Raw genomic sequence first — 23148 nt, 5'->3', positions numbered from 1 at the left:
CAGCATCCATGTATAGTTTTGCTAGGTATTTTCTGGGAAAGTTTCTGCTGTGATTTGTAGATTCTCTCCTTTCATCATTTCCCTGAAGCCCAGACAGGTTCTGACTTAGAGTGAACAATTGAAAACATTCTTCAGTAGAGAAATATTTGAAACCTTGCTTTCACAGTTGAAGGTATGGAAAGAAAAGATGKTTTTAGGCAGTGAGACGTGAAGGACAAGTGGTAGGCCTGTCACAGATGCTGATAGCTTGGCGATGGTTGTACATCATCTTCCCTTCATTGGCTCATGGACCTGTCTCAACTGAAATGCAAACGTGCACAATGACACATTTATTTTTCATCTTAAACCTTGATATTTTCAGGCTTCCTGTGCATCAGTGATTTGTTTCATTCCCCTATGTTCACCACAGATGTGCTGCCACCAGTGCCAGGGCAAGGAGATAAAACCGCTACAATGCTTTCGGATGGAGCCATTTACAGCAGCATTGACTTCACCACCAAAACTAGTTACAACAGTTCCAGCCAAATAACGCAAGCTACACCATATGCCACCACCCAGATACTGCACTCCAACAGCATCCATGAGTTGGCAGTCGACTTACCTGATCCTCAGTGGAAAAGCTCAATTCAGCAAAAAAATGACCTGATGGGATTCGGTTACTCGCTCCCAGACCAAGGCAAAGGCAACAACGGTAATATCAGTTCTTACTTTCCAGAGCTGTCAGCTTTATACTGTATCATCTATGCATGGATTAGAAAATTATTTTTAGTACATGAGGCACTGCTTGTTTTTTACCGTAACTAATACTTACATATCTTGCATGCTTGCTGAACAAAATATACCGTTCTGTGCATGACAGGCATATAGGAAAGCAAAAAGCGATTGAAAAAAATCGCAGCCCCGCCACATCCGCCGTTGACTTGCTAACTGCATGTGTTGCATGTGCTTGTGCTGTCGACTAACCACACRATGCCACTGTGACCTGTGCCCTTTAACCCTTAGCTTTGCTTTACATCCCTGACTACCGCGTGGCTGAGGGCTTGGCTAATAGATTGCCACACAACCAGTCGCAGGATTTCAGCACCACCAGCTCCCACAACAGCTCCGAAAGGAGTGGCAGCCTCTCAGGTTGGTTCCACCGCCGGGGCGAGGGGCGGCGGAGGGGGGTCCGCTAGGCAGCTCGCCTAGGGAACGTCGATGAGCCACCACGTCACCGTGGCAGCCGCTGCGAAGGAAAGCAAAAAGATTAAAAAAAAAAAAGAAGAATAAGAAGAAAAGAAAAAAGACCTCAAACCCCCCAAAAAACCTTTTGCAGACCCTATTTAGAAAATCCTCTCAACCAGTGCGCCCAGCACTTTGCCGCAGTTGCAAACCTTGCTTTGCAACGTTCTTGCCCTGATAGCATGCTGCAAATATGTTTCCCCATCAATCCACAGTTTATAGGCCTTCCCACACTAGACTTCAGGAGAAGGTGAATATTTTTGTTGAATTGCTACCAGATTCCCCACTCACACAAGCCATTTCTAAATGTGTTTTTCAATCAAGCAGCTCACTCRGAAGTAAATACAGGCCCTGTTAAATGATTGGGGTTGCAAAAATTGTGCCAAGTCTGCATACAAACAGAATGTAAATTTTATGTGTGTGCTGCATGTTATATTTGAAACATGACACATTTTCATTTGATGAAAATGACTGTAATACTTGTGATGGTGTATTATATTTAAATATACCTCTTCTGTTGATTTTTTTAGTTTTACTTACTTGTTGCTTATGTTACTTTTTATGTATAATTATGACCTTTTTTTTCAAGAAAAACACTAAAAAGCTTACAATTAAAATTGAAGTCTGCTATTATGCTTAACCAAAATAGGAGAGAGCTGAAGGGACTTCAGTTTCAAGTTTCTACTATATCTGTAGCCTTTTGAAGTTCAATTATAAGTTGGAACAGTCGTAACAGCACAGATCAGCCCCAGAAATGGCTTCTGTAAATCAATTTTAATGACTTTTCAAAATGAATGTTGAGATTAGAAGCCTATAAACATTGGCCCATAATTCAAATAGCCAAATGTATTTGCAAGTCTTGTATGGAAATGTCTTTTTATGGAAATATTAGCTGCTTGGAGTGCGATAGAAAAAAAGGCTTATACCATTGACAGAGAGGGATCTGAGAGTTAAGTTCATGTGATACTTTAGGAAAGGTGCTTGTTCCTTATATGTGAGATGTATTAGCAAATAGCTTAGAAAGTCAGCTTGCTCCTCTGACTACATGAAAATGCAGAAATTGATATGTTGAGGTACATATGTGCCAGTTATCAATGGGCAGTATCACACTTTAAAAGTGCTGACAGAGCTGGCTAAGAATTTTTTGAGAAAATACAATGACGTTTTTTCTTCAGAAAATGCCRGTTCATCAAATGCTGGACTTCGAAGAAATATTTCAAGTGAAACATGTTTTGTGCAGTGTTTCCCAGTCTAAAGTAAAATTTCTGATGAGATCTGGAAATTTCARATTAGCCAAGCTTTCCTTGGCCAGAGCACTCCACGTGATCACCGGGACAGAGCTCAMACCTGGATGTCCCATGGCTCTGAGGAGCGTCAGACTATTGGACTGCAGATTCAATACTTTACTCTCCCTTGCCCACTAGCTATGTATATAATGCAGACCAGCTGCAACATGAGAAATTGAGGAAGACCTTCAAGTAGTCCAAAAATTAGAGTGTCACTGGAGTCAAATACCAGCTTTGATTACCTAGTCCTCATCAGCAAGAGCAGGGACTTTTCTCTTACTTCCTTGGTTACTATTTTAACTAGATATTATTCCAAGTCTTTCTCTTTCAAACACATACTGTGAGAAGTCTTATCCCACTCTGGAGYGGAAAATAGCTAAAACTTCAACTACTTTGTAAAGTAGGGATATTTTGTGGCTGTACTTTTCACAGCATCCAGCTTATGTCAGTGCTGTAATCATCAGCCCGACTGGCAAATTCTTTTTCCAGRATCTGATTCATCCAGAGATTTAAGTAATGTAATTGAACTTCAGTGTGACCCTGAAATGTCTAGACTTGTCGATATGGAGAAATAAGGCTTTTATGCAAGTTTTCAAATGCAGATCTGGCAYTATGTAAAAGTTATCTCTTTCATTAGTCTGACAGTGGAGTAACTCTACCCACTCTACCAGGAGAAGAGAAATTCCTGCCCAACTGTACAGTGTAGAGTGCTTCCCTACTAGTAATGTCCTGAAACTGCCTTTCTTTTATTTCTTCATCTGAACACTTTCTCAGCTCTTAGCTTCATTCTATCMACTCCATTATCTTTACCCTTTCTCTCCAGAACCCTACAATTTATGCCATACTTGTGCCCCACACATTCAACTTCCATTTTACTTGTCTCCTAAGCATACCAAGATGCTATGCTTTTAAAGTCTCCCTCTCCACCTCAAGTAATCTCTAAGAAAAAGGTCTCCTCTGCATTTCTTTTCTTTGAGTACTCCTGGTTTAATCCCTTTCCTGCACAATAGCATGAGCATGCACAAACACACACASATGCACACACACACACAAAAGCACACATACAAACACTCACACATGTGCACGCTTCCCTCCCAAAACAGATCCTCCTTCTGCTCTTTTTTGGTTCCTATCCCTGCAGACTTTTCCAAGTTTTCCCCTATACTACTAGTTAAAGTTCATATACTTCCTTTGTACATTTCTGTGACCTTATTTCTAACTCTGCTTTTGCCTGTGCCTTACTTTGAAAGTTTTGTTTTCCCTCAAGATGCATTTGTTCCTCCATTGCCATTACCAGTGGTTCCCTTTTTGTTGATTAAAATGTTCTTTCCTTTTCAAGAACACTTCTTCCTATCTGCCAGGTTACAAAAAAAAAAAAAAAAAAAAAAAAGGAAGAGCCTGCCTTGCAGCCTAACAGATGGAGTATTGCAGCCTAATAGATGGAATATCAGCTCTATTCCCACGTAGTGAATGACAGGATTTTTTCTGGACTTACTATAAATATCCCAGGTTGAGGAAGGAAGAGTCCTGATCTGGAGCKGAGTTGCAGAGAGAAAGAGGTCTCTCTTGCAACCTGCTGCCAGCTAGGCTGATTAGAAATCTTGCCAGACAACAAGCCTGACTCTAGCAGCCAGAACAGGAGGTGAAAAGAAAAGGCTTGGCTGGTTCTAAATCACACAACCATGTTGTTTCCTCCCTCTTTATTCTTTCCTTTTCGTGTCCAGCTGGCAGCTGGAGATAGGAGAAGAAAGGCCTTGTCTCCCAGGCCACAAGTCCCCTGACATGAGCTTGTCTCTATCCCTAGAATTGCACATCCTCCTGGATGTCTCTGTGCCTAAAGCTAGAGCCATGGCCAGCACGCTGGTGCGTGCCAGTGCACGCCGTTCCCCCATTCCTTGCAAGTCAGTTGTGGTTTTTTTGATTCATTGCTGTTGAGAACTTTTTCCATGGTTTTTTGGCTGTCACTTATAAACCAGCATGAGGTGGATTAAACTGTGCTTTCTGCAACAGGCAAGGAAATAGTGACTACTCGCTGTGTACCCCACTGAGAAAGCACATGACAGACAATTCTTCCGCCCAGCAACCCAGTGAGTTTGAAAGCCACAACAAAGTGGCAAAAAATAGATGAGTTTGAAAGCAGTCAAGGGTCTTGAAATAATTTTTGTCCCATTCTTCTTTCTAATGAATTATTGACTAGAAAAAAAATAAGAGCGTAAAAAAAGAAAAAGAGACAAATGAGAAGAGAGCTTTTTCTGTAAGACCGCTTTCCCACAAATAGAATTGTCTCAAATGGAGAAGTGGACAATAAGCAAGGAGAAGAGGGCTAAAGCAAGATGCTAAACGAGAAGCTAAAGCTCACCTTATTTCCACTAGCATCTTCCAGTAGCGTTGTACATAAGATTTAGAACTGTCCATTTTGGCACAAGATATTTCAATCCTCTGCTAAAACATTGCAAGTAGCTTGTTGATATTTTGAAAAATTGAACTTACTAAATTCATTTGAGCAAAAAAGCTATTTCTTTTTGTTTTGACAACTTACACTTGTCATTCTGACTGAAAGAAATTAAGTATCGTGACAATTTTTTTTAGATTGTGTCCTTAACCTCTGTGTTTTCCACAGAAAGAGATTATGCAAAACAGTGTTGTAAGTACACTGGATTCTGACATTTGAAAGAATTTGCCATGTCTATTATATTTTTATCCAACAATGAATGCAAAAATTTCTGAAGCAGACATGAATAAATCAATAAATACATCTTTTACACAATGAAATACATCTCTCTTCTGTTATGCACTATTGTGATGCAACTATATCAAGTTCATATTTTTAAAAGAAGTGTTTTTCAGCAATTATGTAGAATATTTTTCCATTCCAGTCTGTTATTATTTATAACCTTGTAACAACATTAACACCATGATCCTAATTCTGCTAAGCTATAAATACATCTTCTTTATTGGGGCATGCCATCTGGAATCAGAATTCTTTCAAAGAAATGTAAATAGCCAGCTTTCTTTTCATATTATACCTTTAACTTTTTCTTTTTCTTTTTGAATTCACAGGTGGCAAAGGAGGGAAAAAGAAGAAAAACAAAAATACTGCCAAGCCCCAGAAAAATAATGGTTCAAACTGGGCCAATGTTCCCCTCCCACCCCCTCCCGTGCAGCCGCTTCCAGGCACAGAGCTGGAACACTATGGGGTGGATCAGCAAGAAGCAGGGTAATTTTTTTTTCTTTTTCTGTTGAAGAAAAATCCATGGTTTGCAGAAATGAGGCCTTTTCTGCCAAATAACAATATTATTCTGTTTTGTTTTTTCAAAAAGAGAGGGGCTTATCCTATAGCTTTTTTCAAGGCTATAGAAGAGGAATGTTTGAATAGCTTCTCTTGATGATGACTGAAGATGGAAATAAAAGTGACCTTGCTTCATCATCACATAGGGCTTCTGTGCGTACTCGTACTGAGAAGTATCTTGCTTCACAGGTAGCTTAATTGAATTCTGTTGGACTGCTTGCAGATGATGGGACTCGGAGTGAAAAAGGATGACATAGTCTGGCTCTTTGTATTTTTTTGCTGGTTTGATGCATAGAAATATGAGAGCTAGCAGAACGAAAAAACTCAGTAAATTGGATTAATTTTAGAAGATCAACCAGTGGATAATAATCTTCTCATCGGCTTTTAGAAGAAATTTCATGGTTAAAAAGGCATGCCATTTGATAGGCATTTCTTGAGTTTAAACAACTCTTGAATTTCTGGAACCTTACACTTACTTTTGGATAGCTTAAACTTGTTCTCAAGGACACAAAACCATATGAAAAGCACTAAAGAGGAAAGAGACATTTCCTGCACAGAGAGCAATTATGGAATGGTTTTTATAATGTGAAATTATTTGAATTATTATTTTATCAAGCTCTGAAGAAAAATCCAAGTATATATAGAAAAATAGTTTATTGTGGTCATCTCTGTTGGATTCTTTGAGAATCACTGGAGTTCTATCTGGGACAAATATCTACCTGTTTGAATTCATGGATTGATCAATATTTCCTAAGGATGAAAGACGCATTTTAATCACTGTAATAGCTTGTTGAATGAAAATATTTCAAATGCTATCTCCTTTATAAGGATAATCTGGTCATTACTACTTTTATGATGAAAATTAGAAGAAATAAATGTTAATATTTATTCCTTCAACTCCTTCAACTCAAATTGAATAATAACTAATTGTGTAAGTCGGAGGAGTCCCTTTTAAAATGAAATTCCATTCAGGCTGTATATGAGCTACAATTCCAAAGTAAATGTGAGGGACACTGTAAAACCTTACTGATTATAAGTGTTACTTAAACCTCAAGGCAAGCAGATCATAAAATCATTATGTTTTTTATTCTACTAAAAATGCTGAAACAAATGAGATAGTGTAGTTGTATTTCTCAGTTTTAATGTATTTCTCAGTATTGATTTACATCCTTAAAAGATCCCATACAACTATTTCACAAAAACTAATTATGCTATAGTAACCAAACAACTTTTATAATATAAAAGATAGGTAAATTGGCATATCTTCTCGTGAAAGCTTTGTAACAGAGGACTTGACTCCTCAGCTACGTAAAATATCTGTTATATAGCTGTTATCTAGCTTGGTGACTTATTATTATTATCGTATTAGTCACCAAGATAAAGCTGGTTATTTAAGGATAAATAGCCTTCCACATTCTCCAAAATTCTGATTGAATTTCTCCTTTGTTTATCTTTCAAATGACTCTTTTCTGGAATTTTTAAAAATATTTCATTAGTAGCAGTTGTAACCAGGTCTTCTAATATGCATCAGACCAATCAAAGGCAAAAAAGAAATTGAAAATTAGGCTTATAGTGTCAGTGCTGAGCTACAGTAATTTGCAACCAATTCTGCTGAACCCAGTGAAGCTGCAATGACTATACTTTCTGAGGATCTATTCAGTCTTAAGAGTCTTTCTTTCTGTATTCAGGAGCTGATCTTGTTTTTGTGTTTTTCAACATGCTAAAACATAAAGAATCATAAACTGCATTCCTTATGTTACCTTTAATATTGACATATTGTCAAGAAAACCTGGCAGGCTTTTTGTTTTTTTTAAACTGTTTTGCTCTGATGTATAGTATGAGTTAAAAGTACAGCATGTTTTAATTTTAGAATTCATTATATTCAGACATAATTATACTGTGAATAATAATTGAAAATGATCTTCCAAACAGAAAAACTTTAACAAAGTTCTTACAATATGCTGTGAAAAAATGAACATTTAGAACAATAAAAAAAAGGAAAGTGGCATCTAAAAAGAACGCTTACCTTTCTGTGCTTCTCTCCTCATAACTCTTGAATTCAAGTGCAAGATCCATTGGTATGGGCATCCCAAATAAATTAAACAGCTTTGGCACGTTATTTTGCTTACTAGAAATTAATGCCAGAGGCCTGTTGATTAATAAATGCATAAAATAATCCTTAATAACAACAATTTTAAAAAGTCATCAAACTTACTTAGATAAGGAAGAAACAACACACACGCTTGGCTATTTCTACTGCCTTCTCCCCAGAAAAATAGAGGTCTGCATTCACTTCCATTCTTCCCTTGACTGCAACACACATAATGAAAGATGATCATTTTAATCCAAGTTATGGCCATTTTATATAACATAGTGGATATTTTGATGTCTTCAGTTACTATTTAACCTACTCAGAAAGTCTGTTAATATTGATAGTTCCCAGGCAAGCTCTTTCCTGTGGAACTTTTCCTTTCTTCACAAAATCTGTGTTTGTTCCTTGTCGTCTTCCTCAATTTTCACTTGTATATATGGCAAAGACTTTGCAGTTTCTCTTTCTCTGTAGTAGCATATTCCAGTCAAGCATATTCCCTTTTGCTCCCTTTTCAGAGACAATGTTTTTGCTTGATTTTATCCAATAAATTTGACAGTAACCAAATGTGGATTATTTATTTATTATCATCTATTTATAATTTTGCACCAAAATATGTGTGACCTTGAACCAATCCAATAACAACAATCTTCATTGATTATTTTTATTTATTCCTATTGATTAAAACTTAAAGATGGAATATTAGCTGCTAGATATCAGCATATTTGATGGTTGTTTTCTGTCTTAAGAAAAAGAATGTAATGTCTTTTACATAAAAAAAAAATCCTTTCTACCAAGACCTGAGGAGGGAAACTTTATTTGTTGCAATGATGTGTGTATTGAAACAAAAACCTATTAGCTGTTCAACTTATCTGTCACCTCTACTTTTTATTTTGAAGAATCCAGCCTATCAATAAAATAAGCAAGCCTATCCATACAATAAACCAAGCTTGTTAGTAGCAGACAATAGGAAACTAAAACTATTATAAAGATTTGTATTTTCTAAACAGAACTTATTTAGAGACTTAAAATTAATTATCATGAAATTACTATAAGAGGTACCTAGTGAAGTCAAAGTGCTTAGATTTTGATGAGAAGTACTTGAAAGATGTTACACGGTTTTTTTGGCAAGTTGTGCCTACTGAGGAAACCAAAAAGGACATGAATATGACCGATACTCATTATGCTATAGTTCTAGAAGTTCCAATAACTGAATAATTCAAATAAGAGGATATTAATATGTAGTCCTTTGCATTTGCTTTCTTGCAGATTTTATTTTAGTAAAATGCATATTAGAACTGGTGCCTTTTCAAACATTTTGCATCATAAAGACAAAGGTCGTCATACTTGAAATCTTGAATCTCTATGTCTTGAACTTCGTGCTTAGCCTCTTTTCTATTTCAGATGAAATCTAGGTAAAGATACTCCTTTCTATTAAGGAATAAACTAGTAAGCTGATCAGTTGGGATTTGGAGCAAGTAGGGTCAAAAGCCAAGCACATCTAAAGATCATTTATGCATTACCAAAAGCTCACTAAGGAGTACCTTTCTGTCTTATGTCTTCTAAAGAGTAAGATATTATACTAAAGCACAGGATTGAGAGAGTGTGAAAATAAGCAACAGAGTTGTTGCACTGTAAATTTTTATCAGCATGAGTTAGGATGGTCCCTTCACCCTTTAAGTGGCAATGTCATGAGTGAATGTTTTAAGGAAAGACAAATTAATGCTAGTAATACACTTACTGCTAGTAGTACCCTAACCGTCTCTTAAGGAATTACATACATGTCATATAACATTTTCTTAAAGCTTCATGTTATAAGATTGTAATGATAAAAAATCAATTACCCCAAAACTCCTAAATGCCAGTGGTAAGATACAACGTTTATTTGCCTTTTTGTACACATGCATATGTGTGTGTATCTATAGATAGATGAAGTGATAGCGGCTTGAATTACAGGATATTCTTTGAAAGGCTTCCTGCTAATTGAGATTGTTCTAGCTATTCTAAATCTGAACTTTCGAGTAGAGTACAAACTTTTGAATAAACAAAAAGAAGTGTCATTAATTTTTGAAATTATTTGGTTTTGTTCAAAGTAGATGGTCCGTTCATAATAGTTTTAAAAAAAACAGTTTTAAAAGCTCTCTGTTTTCCTAGCTTTTTTGTAACCCAACTTCACTTGAGAAAATTGGCAGTGATACATCTTTCTCTGGTAAATTGGTAATATTAATTGCTTCCAAGTAAAGGGCCTTAAAGGAGTATTCTTTAAGCAGGTTTGTGAAATTAACTGTACAAGTCAGTGCACTACCTGCCTGTATTGCAAACAAAACGTATACCTCGTTACGAGAGAAGTCCACAGTTCTTGAAGGTGGGTAGAAAATAGCAAAAGTGACTCATGATCCTTGGGGAATAGTCTTTAAAGTATGAGGTGATGCTGACGGTGAAGTAGCTGTGATAGCCTTCGATTGTCTGGCTGTCCTTTGAAAGGCACTACCTACCCCTGAAGTGCTCTGGAATACACTGGGAGTTAGGAAGAAATGTGTGCAGGTGCTCACTGTGGATTGCCAGGGATGTTTGAAGACTGAAACAATAGCAAGTGTTGAGATTTTCCTGGTGTGATTGCCGGCAGAGCAGTACACAACTGGAGAGATGTTCAGATTAGAGAATTATTCTGGTGAGATAATGCTGAGGATATGACCATGGTCAGTAGGGGCCAGAGATCCTGGATGACGCTGATGTCACGAAGGGACAGGGTACTGGGATGATATTGTGGTATAAAAGTGGATTGAAAGTTCCATGATGAGGACAGAGAGAAGGAGGGATTGAATCACTTGCAAAACATAACAAGTGGTAGTAGACTATAAAGCTTCTATTTCTGACCTTGATCAGTAGAGCATATCATCTCTTAAACCTTGGTGTAAGATTAAAAATTCCTCCAGATAAATGTTATATGCATCAGAACATTTCTTATATGTGAAGAGAGAAGAAATGACGTATATATTGCTAGCTGTTAATATTTTAATTTATTTTGAGGCATGTGTTTTGAAAATACTCTGAAATTTAGCGCTGTCTAGGTAAGTCCCATTAAAGACTGGTTATGAGGTGAGGTGCTAGCAGAGTTTTCAAGATGTATCCTAAATTTATCTTACCAGCTAGCACTGGTATATGGTTAGGGTGGGTGCTACTACAACATGAATGTATTAATGAATACATGTGTATGTTATAGTATATGGATATATAATATGTTCATGTTATGTGTGTGAATATCATATATGTTTGTGCGGTGTGGAAAGATCATAATCAATGTGGAAAGTGTAGCTTCTTATTTAAGCTACAAAATAAGTAAAATACAACAAATTTATAAATGGGGGAAGATGGGAGTTCGTATGCATGTAAGTGCAAGTGTACAAAGCTCACTCTGCGTTTTAAGAATGGTTTTATTTTCACGTCTAGGTAAATCTTCAATGCATTCTTCTAGGTTAATAGTCCAGAAAGTGAGTTAGTTCATTTTTGTTAGTGAGTGTGTAGTACCATTATCTTATCAACATTAACAAATGTGATAACAGATCTGTAATTTTTTTGTTGCACTACTTGAACAAGTTGCTTAGCAGTTGTGGGAAAAATTAAATAGAATCAGTAAAGGTCATCTAAGCAATTATAATGCCATTTTCAATAAATGTTAAATCTTGCACTGCCTGCAAGTGCTTAAATTGTAGCAAAAAATCCTGTATACCCTCTCCTGCACGTCCGAGATGAGATTTGATATGTGCTAAGTTTACTTGGTTTTTATTTTAGATATGACAGTGATGGTTGGTGTCCACCTTTGCCAGTTCAGACCTACTTACATCAGGGCATGGAGGATGAGCTTGAAGAAGACGATGATCGCGTTCCCACACCTCCTGTCCGAGGGGTAGCTTCGTCACCTGCAATCTCCTTTGGCCAACAGTCAACTGCAACTCTCACACCTTCTCCACGAGAGGAGATGCAGCCAATGCTTCAAGCCCACCTTGATGAATTAACTAGGGCTTACCAGTTTGATATAGCAAAGCAGACATGGTAAATGTTTGAAGGGGGCACCTGCAGTCTGGGGAAAGAAAGCATAATAATAATGTATTACTTAATGACATATCTATTAACTGTATTCATCAACATTTCAGTCATGTTTACAAAACCATAAACTAGAAGAAGAAATAGCAAGCGTGTATCTCCAGTGCAGAGGCCTTAAATGTTAATGGATGCTTCTTAATACTTAACTCTTAATAATGTATTAAATCTTGACTAAAACCACATCAAAATTATATTAATTTGGCGTTTTGGTGTATACTCAGCTGCCTGGTTATCACCCACCTACTGGCAATTTTTATCTGTGCAGTTCAAAATGCTATCTTTTCAGGTTAGGAAAAGAAATTAATTTATTAGGATTTTCAAAAATACTGAGGTTCTAAGTCTCTAATTAAAAATAAGGCCAATCACTTACAACAGCAGTATAGAAGTTTTTACCTTGTGTTGCAGGAGTGTTCGTGTGTCTGACATACCTGGAAAATTTCTGATTCAGAGTGAGAAAATCAGAAATAGCAGGAAGGAAGTTGTTAGAATTTACCGAATGGATCTAGTGTTTTAGAGTGCTTTTTGCCTATTTAGAATGAGGGGCAAGCAAATATCACAGTAACATTTTCACTGTGAAACAAACAGAAGCAATCTCTTCAGGGACCGCAAAAGAACTTGTCAACTGCACAGGACTGGGGATACGGTGAAGGTCAGTTGCTTTCTGGATATTCCCTAAGTGGCAGTTGTCCTTTTAAAACTTCCCTACCCAGACGGAAAAAAAAAAAAAAAGAAAAGAAAGAAAAAAGAGATTGAGAATCTCAGAGGATAAAAGTACAGCTAGTTACTCAGTGGCACTCTGCCAGGGAAGAAGCAAGCTTTCGTTGCTGGTAAATAAAGCCACGGCGTTATTCAGCTTGAGCTGCCATAAATAGATGCGGCAGGTAGGCAGGCTGTGCCAAAGCGAAGCCAGCTGTTTTCCCCGGACGCCGCCGAAGCCTCGAGGCTTGTCTGCAATCTGCGCTCAGTCCACAGGATACTTGGGTATCCTGCAACGCCGCGCTGCCAAGCGCAGTGCCCCCTGGCAAGCCTGTGGGACAGACCCAACTCCCAGGCAGCCGCGAAACCTGGCCTGTGGAAGGTGGCTGCCGCCCGCGCCAGCGCGCGGACGCGTGCCCGCTCCGTGTGCTGCTGCCGCGTTTTGCAGCTGCTACGCTCCCTGCAGCCTGCACGTGCCCGGCCGGCGGCTGGCAACGCTCTAGCAAAGCGTCTTGCAGCTGGGGGTAGAGGTCTTGCTCCCTTTTTGGTGCTTTGAAAATGGACTGGGAACTTTTGTGAGGTCCTTAGGAATATAGATTCTAAAGTCACTCTTGTGTAAGGTCACGGAGCAGTAAATGAAGCTCTGGAAAAATTATAAAGGATGTAGCAATTTTTTCATATTGGCATCTTACATCAGGTTTGGGGATCAATCTAGGTGGTTGCAAATAGAAAGGATTTTTGCAGACATGGACTTGTTTACTGTTTTGATATTGCTTGACTGTACGCTTCTTGTGCTGTTAAAGGACCTAGCAATAAACACAAAGTCAGTGGAAAACCACCTCTGTCTGGAATGAGAAGGAAGATTTCTTACTCTGTTTTCTTGTCATCAAATTAACCTGTCCACTGTAGAGGGGGGAAAAAATAGCAGGATGAGACTGATCGGATAAATTTCTGTAGGAGTAACAGAAGATAAATTTAGAGACCCACCAACTGGAGATTTAAGAGAGAACACATTAGAGATTACTGTAAAAGTGCATAATCATTATGGCTTTGATCCAGCAAATCACTTAAGTATATGCTTAACTACAAATACGTGAGAAATTGACTTCAGTTGTTCTATCACATGCTTAACATTAAGCATATACTTAAGTATTCTTCTTGATTGGGAGCTAATCATGCTGTTTACTGCGCGCTAGTTAGATCTTAGTGTGCTTTTCTCCAGTGTTGTGAACACTATATACCTAAGAACCAGTGTCCAGACAGAAAAGCATTCAAGAGTTGCTAATTAGAAGGGGGCTGTGTATCAGAATGGAACCGTTTGCTTTGTAAATTAACTTCATAATATGGAATAATTTAAAAAACACACTAAGGTGGAAAGAGAGTCCACCAATCCATGTTCCAATATATTTGCCTTGACATTCTCGGATCCACTGAGAATCTGAGACAAGACTTCTTGAATATGAGAATTGCTAAATTTATAAAATATAGGTAATATTGCAGCACAAAGTTATCATGAAATTTAAAAATATTAGAGGTAGGTAACCAAACAGGTGACAGTTGTATTTTTTTCCGTGAGAGAGGTGTCTAAGTGAAGGACTAGCAGAATCCTGAATCCTCTCCCTGATTCTGCCAATTTGAATTAGGTCACAACACCACATGAATAGCCCCTATGGATTCCCATGTGCCTACATTCACAAATCCAAGTGTAGTACACTGTCTTGTGCCAAGGCCAGTGATGTGTGGGTCCCCTGGGACAGCTTGCTGTGGACCTGTAGTGCTATGGAGAATGCTGCACTCTTAGCTGGCAGTTCTTCTTTTTCTCTCCAGTGTCTCAGAGACCTCTTACGTGAAAATCCAAGTACACTGATTGCCCATTGGCCATTTAGCTATCCTGTGTGTGCTTTTTAACTTTGTTTTTTTGTGATTGCTACATGCAATAATTTCACACATGTGCTGCAGTTAAATCAATTAACCTAGTTGGAGTAAAGCCAAATAAAAAGGCCTCATTGATGATGGGTTCTTTGTACTTGAACATTTCTTTCGTCCTTCAGGTCATTTCTTCCTCTTCAGGGTGAGTTTTACATAACAGCATTGAGTCTTTTTAAGCAGAAGGAGTGAAATTTAAATTGTTTTGGCTTAAAGATGTGAAATGCAAGGTGGAATACTGAGTGAGACATTTATGTGCTAGTTTAGGATTCTCAGCTGTGCTTTTCCATGCACATGGATTTCTCTGGTCTCTATATACTTCAGTTACTCATCTGTAAAAGGGTAATCTTATCCTTCCCTGCCTTACAGGAGGAGGAACTATGTTTAAGATTGGAAAGAGCTTTGGTAGTGTGGTAATGACTTATTAGAGCTATGGTAAATAACTGAATTATCTTTTCTTGAGTCTGACCTAACAAACGCATTCTGTAAATATTTTTTGAGATTTACTGAGAGGCTAATCTTTTACTGACCATGAGGTACAAAGTCTCATCCATTCTTACGATGTTTTTGTGTTTGTTTGTGTAGGCACATCCAAAGCAATACACAACCTCCTCAGGCTCCCATTCCACCTCTAGGATATGTATCTGGAAACATTATTTCGGATTTGGAAACAGATGTTCCAGATGATGATGAGGATGATATTGAAGAGGAAGCTGTAGAAATCACTAGGCCACTAAGAGGTCTAGAGCATACTCCAGGCTCCAGTATGGACAATCTAGACAGCTCTGTGACAGGTAACCAAACATAGTAAACACTGACACCAGCTTGTTTGTAATGGTAAAATACATTATCAATCAAACACTTTATAAGTGAAAATTTATTCCATTCTATTTCTGTAACATTTAAAATGTGTTAATATTAAACACTAAACTTAAAGAAGGATTTGAAAATACTTTGCTGCAAAATGATAAGAAAATCCATGAATTTTAAAAAGCTTTAAAGACTTGAAAGAAAACTCAATTATATCCTTGCTTTCATGAAAAGTTCACTCTACTGGAGAAGCAAGTCAGTTATATAGAAAGGAGGGGGAAGACTTTGGCTTAGGAATATATTTTTCATAAATCAGGAGCAGCATAAGAAGTGTTATCTTAAAACACTTTTAGATATGTTACTGGGTAAATGCTTTCACAGATGAACTTATGGAAGTTAAAAGGCTTCAAAATAAGTGTAGTTAGATCAGCATAACATTTTTTGTAGGATAAATAAAACATTCATGTAGGGAAATGTGTATTTTGAACATACTTCATATTATTAATTTAGTAATTGTTCCCTTTCACTGAAATAATGCGTTGCTTCCATGGAAAGGTTGCAAGGGTGACCAAAGAGGACCTAGAAAGGCATGCTAAGCTAATGCACAGGGTCTGAATTAATAAACTTGCTGTTAATGAAATATAGGCAGCAAAACATATTTTTGAGAAATACACATTTCATATGGGTGCAATGAACTTTTATAGACATCAGCACATTTCCACTTAGGTTGTACTTGGGCTTCTATGTAATAATAGATATTCATAAGGTACAGCTGTATTGGAGACCCAAATGCATATAGTATCGGTAGCTCTTAAAAGCTGGTGTGTGCTTCTTCAGTCTTTGTTCCCTATGGAAGAGCACTAATTGTTATTTGTACCTTAAGGGAGACTTACTCCCTGCAACTCATTACTGCAGCATTGCTTATTTTCATCTCATCATTCTGGACTTTGGAAATTCTAAGAATTTTGTACCCTTATTTAAACATTGCTGTCTTGAAAACACTGCAGGAATATGTCAGTGATGGAGCATCAATACCTATAATTTTCTTCCTTTTCTCTTGTTGAATTAAATAGTGTATTGCTTTATCCCCCTTTCCAGGTTTTCCTGCACCCTCGGGCCAGATTGCTTGCCAATCTAATTAAGATTTAAGAACTGTGGCTCTACTGCTGTGATTTGAAATCCAGATCCAACTGAAAGCTGTAGAGTTAAAGTTTAAATCCCTGAATTCAGAAGGTTAACTTATTAGTGCATGAGTATGTTAAGTCACTTTGCTTGAATTTCCAGTGTAATCTCCTTCAGGCTATAATTCTGCATATTTTTGCATATCTCAGTAATGGCTCAAAAGCCTTTCCATTAGGGATGCAGTAAAGGTTTTGCACTGGTATTACAGAAATAAATAAAAAAATCAGATTGATACATATTTTTCCTTTTGTATGTATTAATATGTCAATGGTGATATATCTATAAAGCAGAAAATGGATGTTTTGTGTATTTACATTTTCAACTAAATTGTGGACCAGCCTATCTAGCGCAAAGTAAGGTAGAGCTGTGTTCGTGCTCCAGTTCATAAACTTCTGTGCTCGTTACAATTTATCCTTTTATGAAGCATGTTTTCCTAGTTAGAAGTGCTGTTTATTTATTGGAGTGTTAAAAACTTGCTGGCATATTTTTTTTTTTTTTTTAGAAGTTAGGCAGAATCTAGTAATGTAGACTGGAATTGTACTTAAAGTGATCTAAATACATTCTCTCTCCTTCCCACCACCATTTTGGTGTTGGCTTATGCAACTGAAAAATGTTTTTCTTTTGCTTTTGCTTGTTTAATTACTAGCTGGATCAGTTTCTTGATCTGCTTCACTGAATGGCAACATGTTGGCTGGCGCTACAGGAAGGGAACATGCAGCTGGAAGGAAAGGAAAGGAACAGGCTATTGCTTATAGCCTACATCTAGATTGACTTAAAACAGTTATGAAACTATGAAACTGTAGCCTTGCAAAAAGGCTACAGTTAATCCTATTTGTTAATCTAAATGACCTATAAAATCACAAACTCTCCAAATGAAAAAAACACTTGTGTTTTCTTCAGTTATTATATGGGCAAAGCCTCAATTTTCTGAGTTGGATTTGTTTTTTCCGGGGTGTTGGGAGGAAAGGGAGGAAATTCCTTATTATACATGTGGGAATAGTTTCAAAGGAGAATTTTAATTTTTGTGTATATATTTTCGTTAACCCTTCAAGGTTGATTTTTAATGTTCAGGAGGATATATAACATATTGTATCTTTTGTTTCTAAACTGTTTCTCATTCTTTAATTTATTTGCCTTTAGAATACTGCAGAATACCATTCTTTTCCACATTTCTAACTTACTCACTGGTTCTTGCCACTGCAAAAATTTGAGCGACTTCTTTTCGTAGAATGACTTGATTTAGATGATTTGAACCACCATTTTCCTAGGAATTTAGACACTACATTTTCACTTTAAACTTTATTTTAGAAAAGAGAAGCAAAATAAAACAGCTGACCTGGAAGAAGCAGTATTTCCTTTCATTTTTAAGTGTGTTCTGTGAGTTCAGTGTTTGAGAGGAAATTAAATTGACATTCCTAGATACAGACTTCCTCAGAATAGATTTGCCATACCGTGTGCAGGAAGAGTTTCCTCGCTGCGCGCTATTAGCATGCCTCAGCGATGACTTGAAGACCCCCACTCTAGGAGCGAAACGGTACTTTGTTCTTTATGGTTGAGCTGCAGCTGAGGTTTTCATCCAGTGCCAAATGTGGGATTCTCTTTGGGAAACACTGGCTCTGTGTGAACTGAACTCAAACTGCTAAATTTCTCTGAAACCCCAGTGTTGCTCCTTTAAATTGTTTAAAAGTCAGGTTGTCTTCCAGGCCCTTGAGTTTTAGTTACGGCTAACTGAAGATTCAGACAGGGATTTAATCTGTGCTTTTAAGCTTTTCTTTTTGCAGGTGGCAGAAACATAACGTTGACATGTATAATAAAGTGAAAAGAAAGGAGGAGCTCACAGTAACTGTACCATAACATTTTCCAGATATTGCAAAGGAAACTCAAGGAGGGAGATTTAGATTGGAACATTTGGGAAATGGAATATGAAATTAAAGCTGAAGTTTTAATGTGTTTCCAGCATGGTTCGTTAGGATACTAAGTTGTTGATTCTGATTAAAAAAGAAAGAAAAAACAGAAAAGCAGCTCTACTGCTTTTTGACTTCTAATTAATAATCACTAAGGTTTCTTTTTGCTTTCATAGACACATTGCAATATGCTTTTTCTTTTGCTTATGTTTAATGCCTGCATTTATAATGAATTGCTGTGCAGAATGATGGCCTGAATTGTCATGGAGAGTCTGTTGTATTATTCTACATTAATAGACTTAATTAATTGCATAAAATGACTATTTAAGAAATTGACTTGCTTGTCACTGGAAAGACCCCTAGGTTCTGTCAAACCAAATTGTTATTGTTTGGGGAGGTTCCTTGCCCTCTCCTTACCCTCCCTTCCACCAGCTTCACAGCTTTCCCATTAAGCAGAGCTGGTAGTGGGAGCTCTTGTATCTTCAGTCCTGGTGCATTGTTACTGGGGTAAGAAAGAGATACATCAGTTAGCTTGAATGGAAATTATAACAAGCCCTTTTTCTGCCTAACAAACCGATAGAAGCAGAGGGTTATTCTTGTAAACAGTACTCCTGCATATGGATACCAAAAATTATTTTCAAAAATTATATAAAGCTGAAATTATAAAGATCTCCATAAGATGTGTAGCTTCACAAGGGAGAAAAATCCCTTATTTGGCATGTTTTGGACTTTGGTCTAAAAAAGTTTGGTTTGGTTTAAAAAATCACTCTGAACACTGTGTATATGGTAAAAAGCGTTCATTCATTGTATCTGGGACCAAATAGAATAATTCTTGAATATTACACAAAATCATTTTTATAAGCCATATTTTACTAAGGCAGAGTTCACTATTTGTATTGATTTGCTTAGGGATACCTATTGCAAAAAGTTCTATTTTATAAGCAGTTAGACAGATTACATTCAATAGGAAGAATGTGTTTCATCGATTAAATATGTGCTCAGAAAATAGGAAACTGCTAGTTTTTGTATCTCATAAAAATGGTAATGTAACAATTAGCAGGGTCATATTATAAAGCACAGACTTTACTCTAGCTTAATGGATCTAGGGATATGCATTCATCAGCAAGGATGGATTTAGCATAAAATGACATGTAAATGAATTGATGACTGATCATAAATTAATTTTAGTGCTGAAGATGTAATAGAAACACAGCAAGATGCCACTTTATCATAGTACTTTACTGCTCAGCAACATTTGAGGGACTACTTAATGTTCTATGTGCATTTCTTCTCTAACGGCTTGAATAAATTTCAGAATTTTTTGTGCCTTTCAGCAATATGGAAACCAAAAAATCTAGAAAGATTGAAAATGCAAACACAAATAAATTTGGCTAAGTGGCATAAATTCATTTTTCATTAAATGTTTATAAGGGTAAGGGCATTAATTATGGTTGGACCTAAGAAGTGCCAAATAGTATATATGTTTTGCTTTATTTTATTGAGGGTTTCCTGTCCTAAAATCACAATTTTAAAACATAAACATTTATTTCAGGTAGGTGTATATGTATAAATATTTGGGGGCATGGAGGAAGTATAATGTAAAGTGTAAGTCTAGGTATAATTTATGAAGTGTGATCATGTTTATCGTCTTTATTCAACACCTTCCATTATTCATTTGTATTCTAATAGTACAGTAGCTGTTGCCCCTTTTGCTTCCATCACTTCCACTGAAGCTGGTGTACATTATTTCTTTATAATCATATCAACAGTCAGATACGCCCAAAAGAGGATAAAGTTTTTCTCTTGTACAAAGGCTAGAAGAATTCTGTAACTGATTTCAGCTGAAGTAGGCTCAATTCCAAAGAACTTCATCCATGCTTCACAAACCTCAGCAGTCTAGCCTCGATTCCTTAAAAACCTGCAAAGAAGTAGGGATTTAATATTAGCATGTGTGTAATGATCTTATGATGGAAAGCACATAAACCTATACACACAAGTCCCACTGACATCAGTAGTTAAATTTAAGCATGCACATTGAGTTAGCCTACAGAAAAGTATCTAATGGAATTTTCAAAAGCATTAGGTTTGTTGTGAGCAGCTTTTATTTCCCAAGTGCATTAGATTTTTTTTTTAACAATAAAGCAAGTATACACTTTACATAGAAAAAAGGCATCTTTATTGCTTGCAAAATGCCACTAAAAGTGGTAGCTTGCAGTCTACAAGAAACTAACACCTCTATTCTCCTCAGTCCTCACCTTTTCGTAAGAGTAAAAAAGCTTTCTGTTTGTGTTAGCACCAAGAAATATTTTATGGGACAAGAAAACAGAGTTCAACTTTTCACAGAGTTGATTTTTTTCTGCATAAAGCATTTACTGCTACTGTCAGCAAGAGTAAAATTTACAGTTGCCAGCAAGCGTAAAAACTCAAATGTGCTCTTGAAAAACACAGTGAGCTGCATGTAAAGGAGACGCTAAAAGCCTGTTTCATTCCATTTGAAAATGCACAGTTGATCTGAAAAGGATGTCAGCATCACTTATTCTGCTTTTATTCAGAGAGAAACAAATGTGCGTCTGATTTGGAAAACAAGAGGCCAGCAAATGCCATTAAACAGGCAGTCGCCATGTGTGCTACGTTAATGCAGCTGCGTGGTGGCCTGGGGTGCCCAGGCTGGACTCCAGCACTCTGGTGCTTATCGGGGAGTGTCCTCACCTCTGGAGGGCAACCAAGGGCATTGCTGGCTTACACAAGCTTTAGTGGGGAGAAAAGTGTTTATTCGGAAAAACTGAATAGCTCAGGAAGCCATAGAAATAATGTAGAGTTTGCACTGTTAGCTGCCTAGTCATCGGTCACTACAGACCGATGGTAGCTTGCCAGCTTAGGCAGTTATGACATTTCACTTCAACTTCCAGTTTGCAGGTGGCCCAATAACCAGAAATAGCATCACTGTTTGTATTGGTTGTCATCTGTGTTGGCGCTGTGAGCAAGTGTGAGCAAGTGAAGTTCACGTCTGTACGAGAATTGAGCTATGCTTCCACCCTGGCAGACTGGCGCATGCAAGGTGAAGGTGGTGAAGGCGAAGTGATGCATGTGCAGAGCATGGGAATGTACAGAAGCTCAGGGAACGAGTCTTTCTGATAAAATTAACTAGTACATGCCTGAAGAATTGGCAGCCTGATAACAGCACTCCATTGATAATTTATATTTAGGTCTTGTTAAGAAAGCTTGGCATGCTTGTGCATTCATGGAATGATAGGTATACCATGCATCAACTTCTGCATGTTCTCCGGTATGTTAAAATGTGGATTATTTTGGAGGACAGGATGACCTTCAGTCCAGTCCTTTTAAGAGCAGATGGAAAATAGCAACTCTTCCTACATATCCCCTGGAAGTATCCCACTCAAAAGGGTTGAATAACTAGTTGGCAAGTGGAGAAAATGTGAGCAAATGGAAACTTAGTTTCCTTTAATACATCCGTAGTCTTGCCCCTGTGATCTTGAAAAGCTATGTATATTCATACATATTCTGTTCAGTGTATTTTTATATATTCATATATGTGTGTGTGTGTGTGTATATATATATTTGTGTGTATATATACATGTGTATCTACATATATATATGGAATAGGTTATAGAATATAAAAAACTTAGGCCCTGATGCAGGAAACTAACCTGCATCAGGTTAGTGTAACTAATACACGGTAAACTTTCAGCGCCTGAGCTTTTTTCCTTTGATATCTATAGGTCTAGTAACATTTTTAAGTTTCAGCTTATGCTTAAATGTTTTGCAGAATGTATGTGTCGATAAGCAATTGTTTGAAAAAGTCCTCTGGTATTGCATTTCAATTTCTTACATCTTTGTGTTTTATCTCTAGTATCTCTTCATACATCATCAATAACTTTTGCCAAGCCTTTTTACTCTCCTTTCTGTATGATGTCGCATTACACTTTGTTAGTTCAGAAATTGTCTTCTCAGAGGATATTCAGTTTCAGATTTCCTTTGCTTCCTTAAATCTGTCTGCATCAGGTCAAGTCTGGAAATTAACAATTTTGTGTGTGCTCTTGGCAAGCGGCATCAAACTCTGTCACTCTCTGTTGCACTTAACACTCTTTCTGCCTGTCAGAGCTCCGTACACCTCTTCAGCTTCTTTTCTTGTATCTTAAGGGTGCATGGACATGTGTTATTATAGCCTGCCACTTTGCTGACATGAAAAGATTTGGTGACTGCAATATCACAAAATAATCCATTGTTCTTGTTTTTCTGGTGCAGGGTGATGCTAACTGAATTGCTATTTTCATTTGTTGCAATTTATGACTTATTTTGGCTGGATATTTTTAAAATTTTGTACCACCACTAATCGTTTAGTCTATCAATTTGGTACTAATAAGCAGATCACTATTGATTTGCTAGTTAACAATTTTTAACAAAGTAATCCTTTCTTGGACATGTGCTAGAAAGGGCTTTAAAGAACATGTCTTACAATGCTATGCACCTTACACACTTTTACTTAAATTCATCTGTGCTAGCCGAATAATAAAGTCAGGGCCATCATGTCTTTCTCCACGTGTGTCTTTTAATACCTTGGAAAGTCAATTCTCTGGAGGTTCTCATTGGCTTACTGAGCTTTGCTTTTTTTTTTTTTTT

General features: G+C 37.2%; 1 protein-coding gene across 6 annotated transcripts in view; it reads left to right on the top strand.

Annotated features, from left to right (window-relative positions):
- ROBO2 (roundabout guidance receptor 2) overlaps positions 1 to 23148 on the top strand; it is a 459690-nt gene that overhangs the window by 413357 nt on the left and 23185 nt on the right. For all 6 annotated transcript variants that reach the window (XM_085318916.1, XM_085318912.1, XM_085318914.1 and 3 more), the window contains 4 exons: positions 410 to 691; positions 5568 to 5724; positions 11678 to 11938; positions 15197 to 15405. In XM_085318916.1, coding sequence (XP_085175042.1) covers positions 410 to 691; positions 5568 to 5724; positions 11678 to 11938; positions 15197 to 15405 — 909 coding nt within the window. The remainder of the gene's footprint in view (positions 1 to 409; positions 692 to 5567; positions 5725 to 11677; positions 11939 to 15196; positions 15406 to 23148) is intronic.

The sequence above is a fragment of the Rhea americana genome, unplaced genomic scaffold (genome assembly GCF_003343005.1).
Source record: "Rhea americana isolate MKP2758 unplaced genomic scaffold, rheAme1 scaffold_56, whole genome shotgun sequence".
Taxonomy (NCBI): domain Eukaryota; kingdom Metazoa; phylum Chordata; class Aves; order Rheiformes; family Rheidae; genus Rhea; species Rhea americana.
This window is presented reverse-complemented; position numbering and strand designations above follow the sequence as displayed.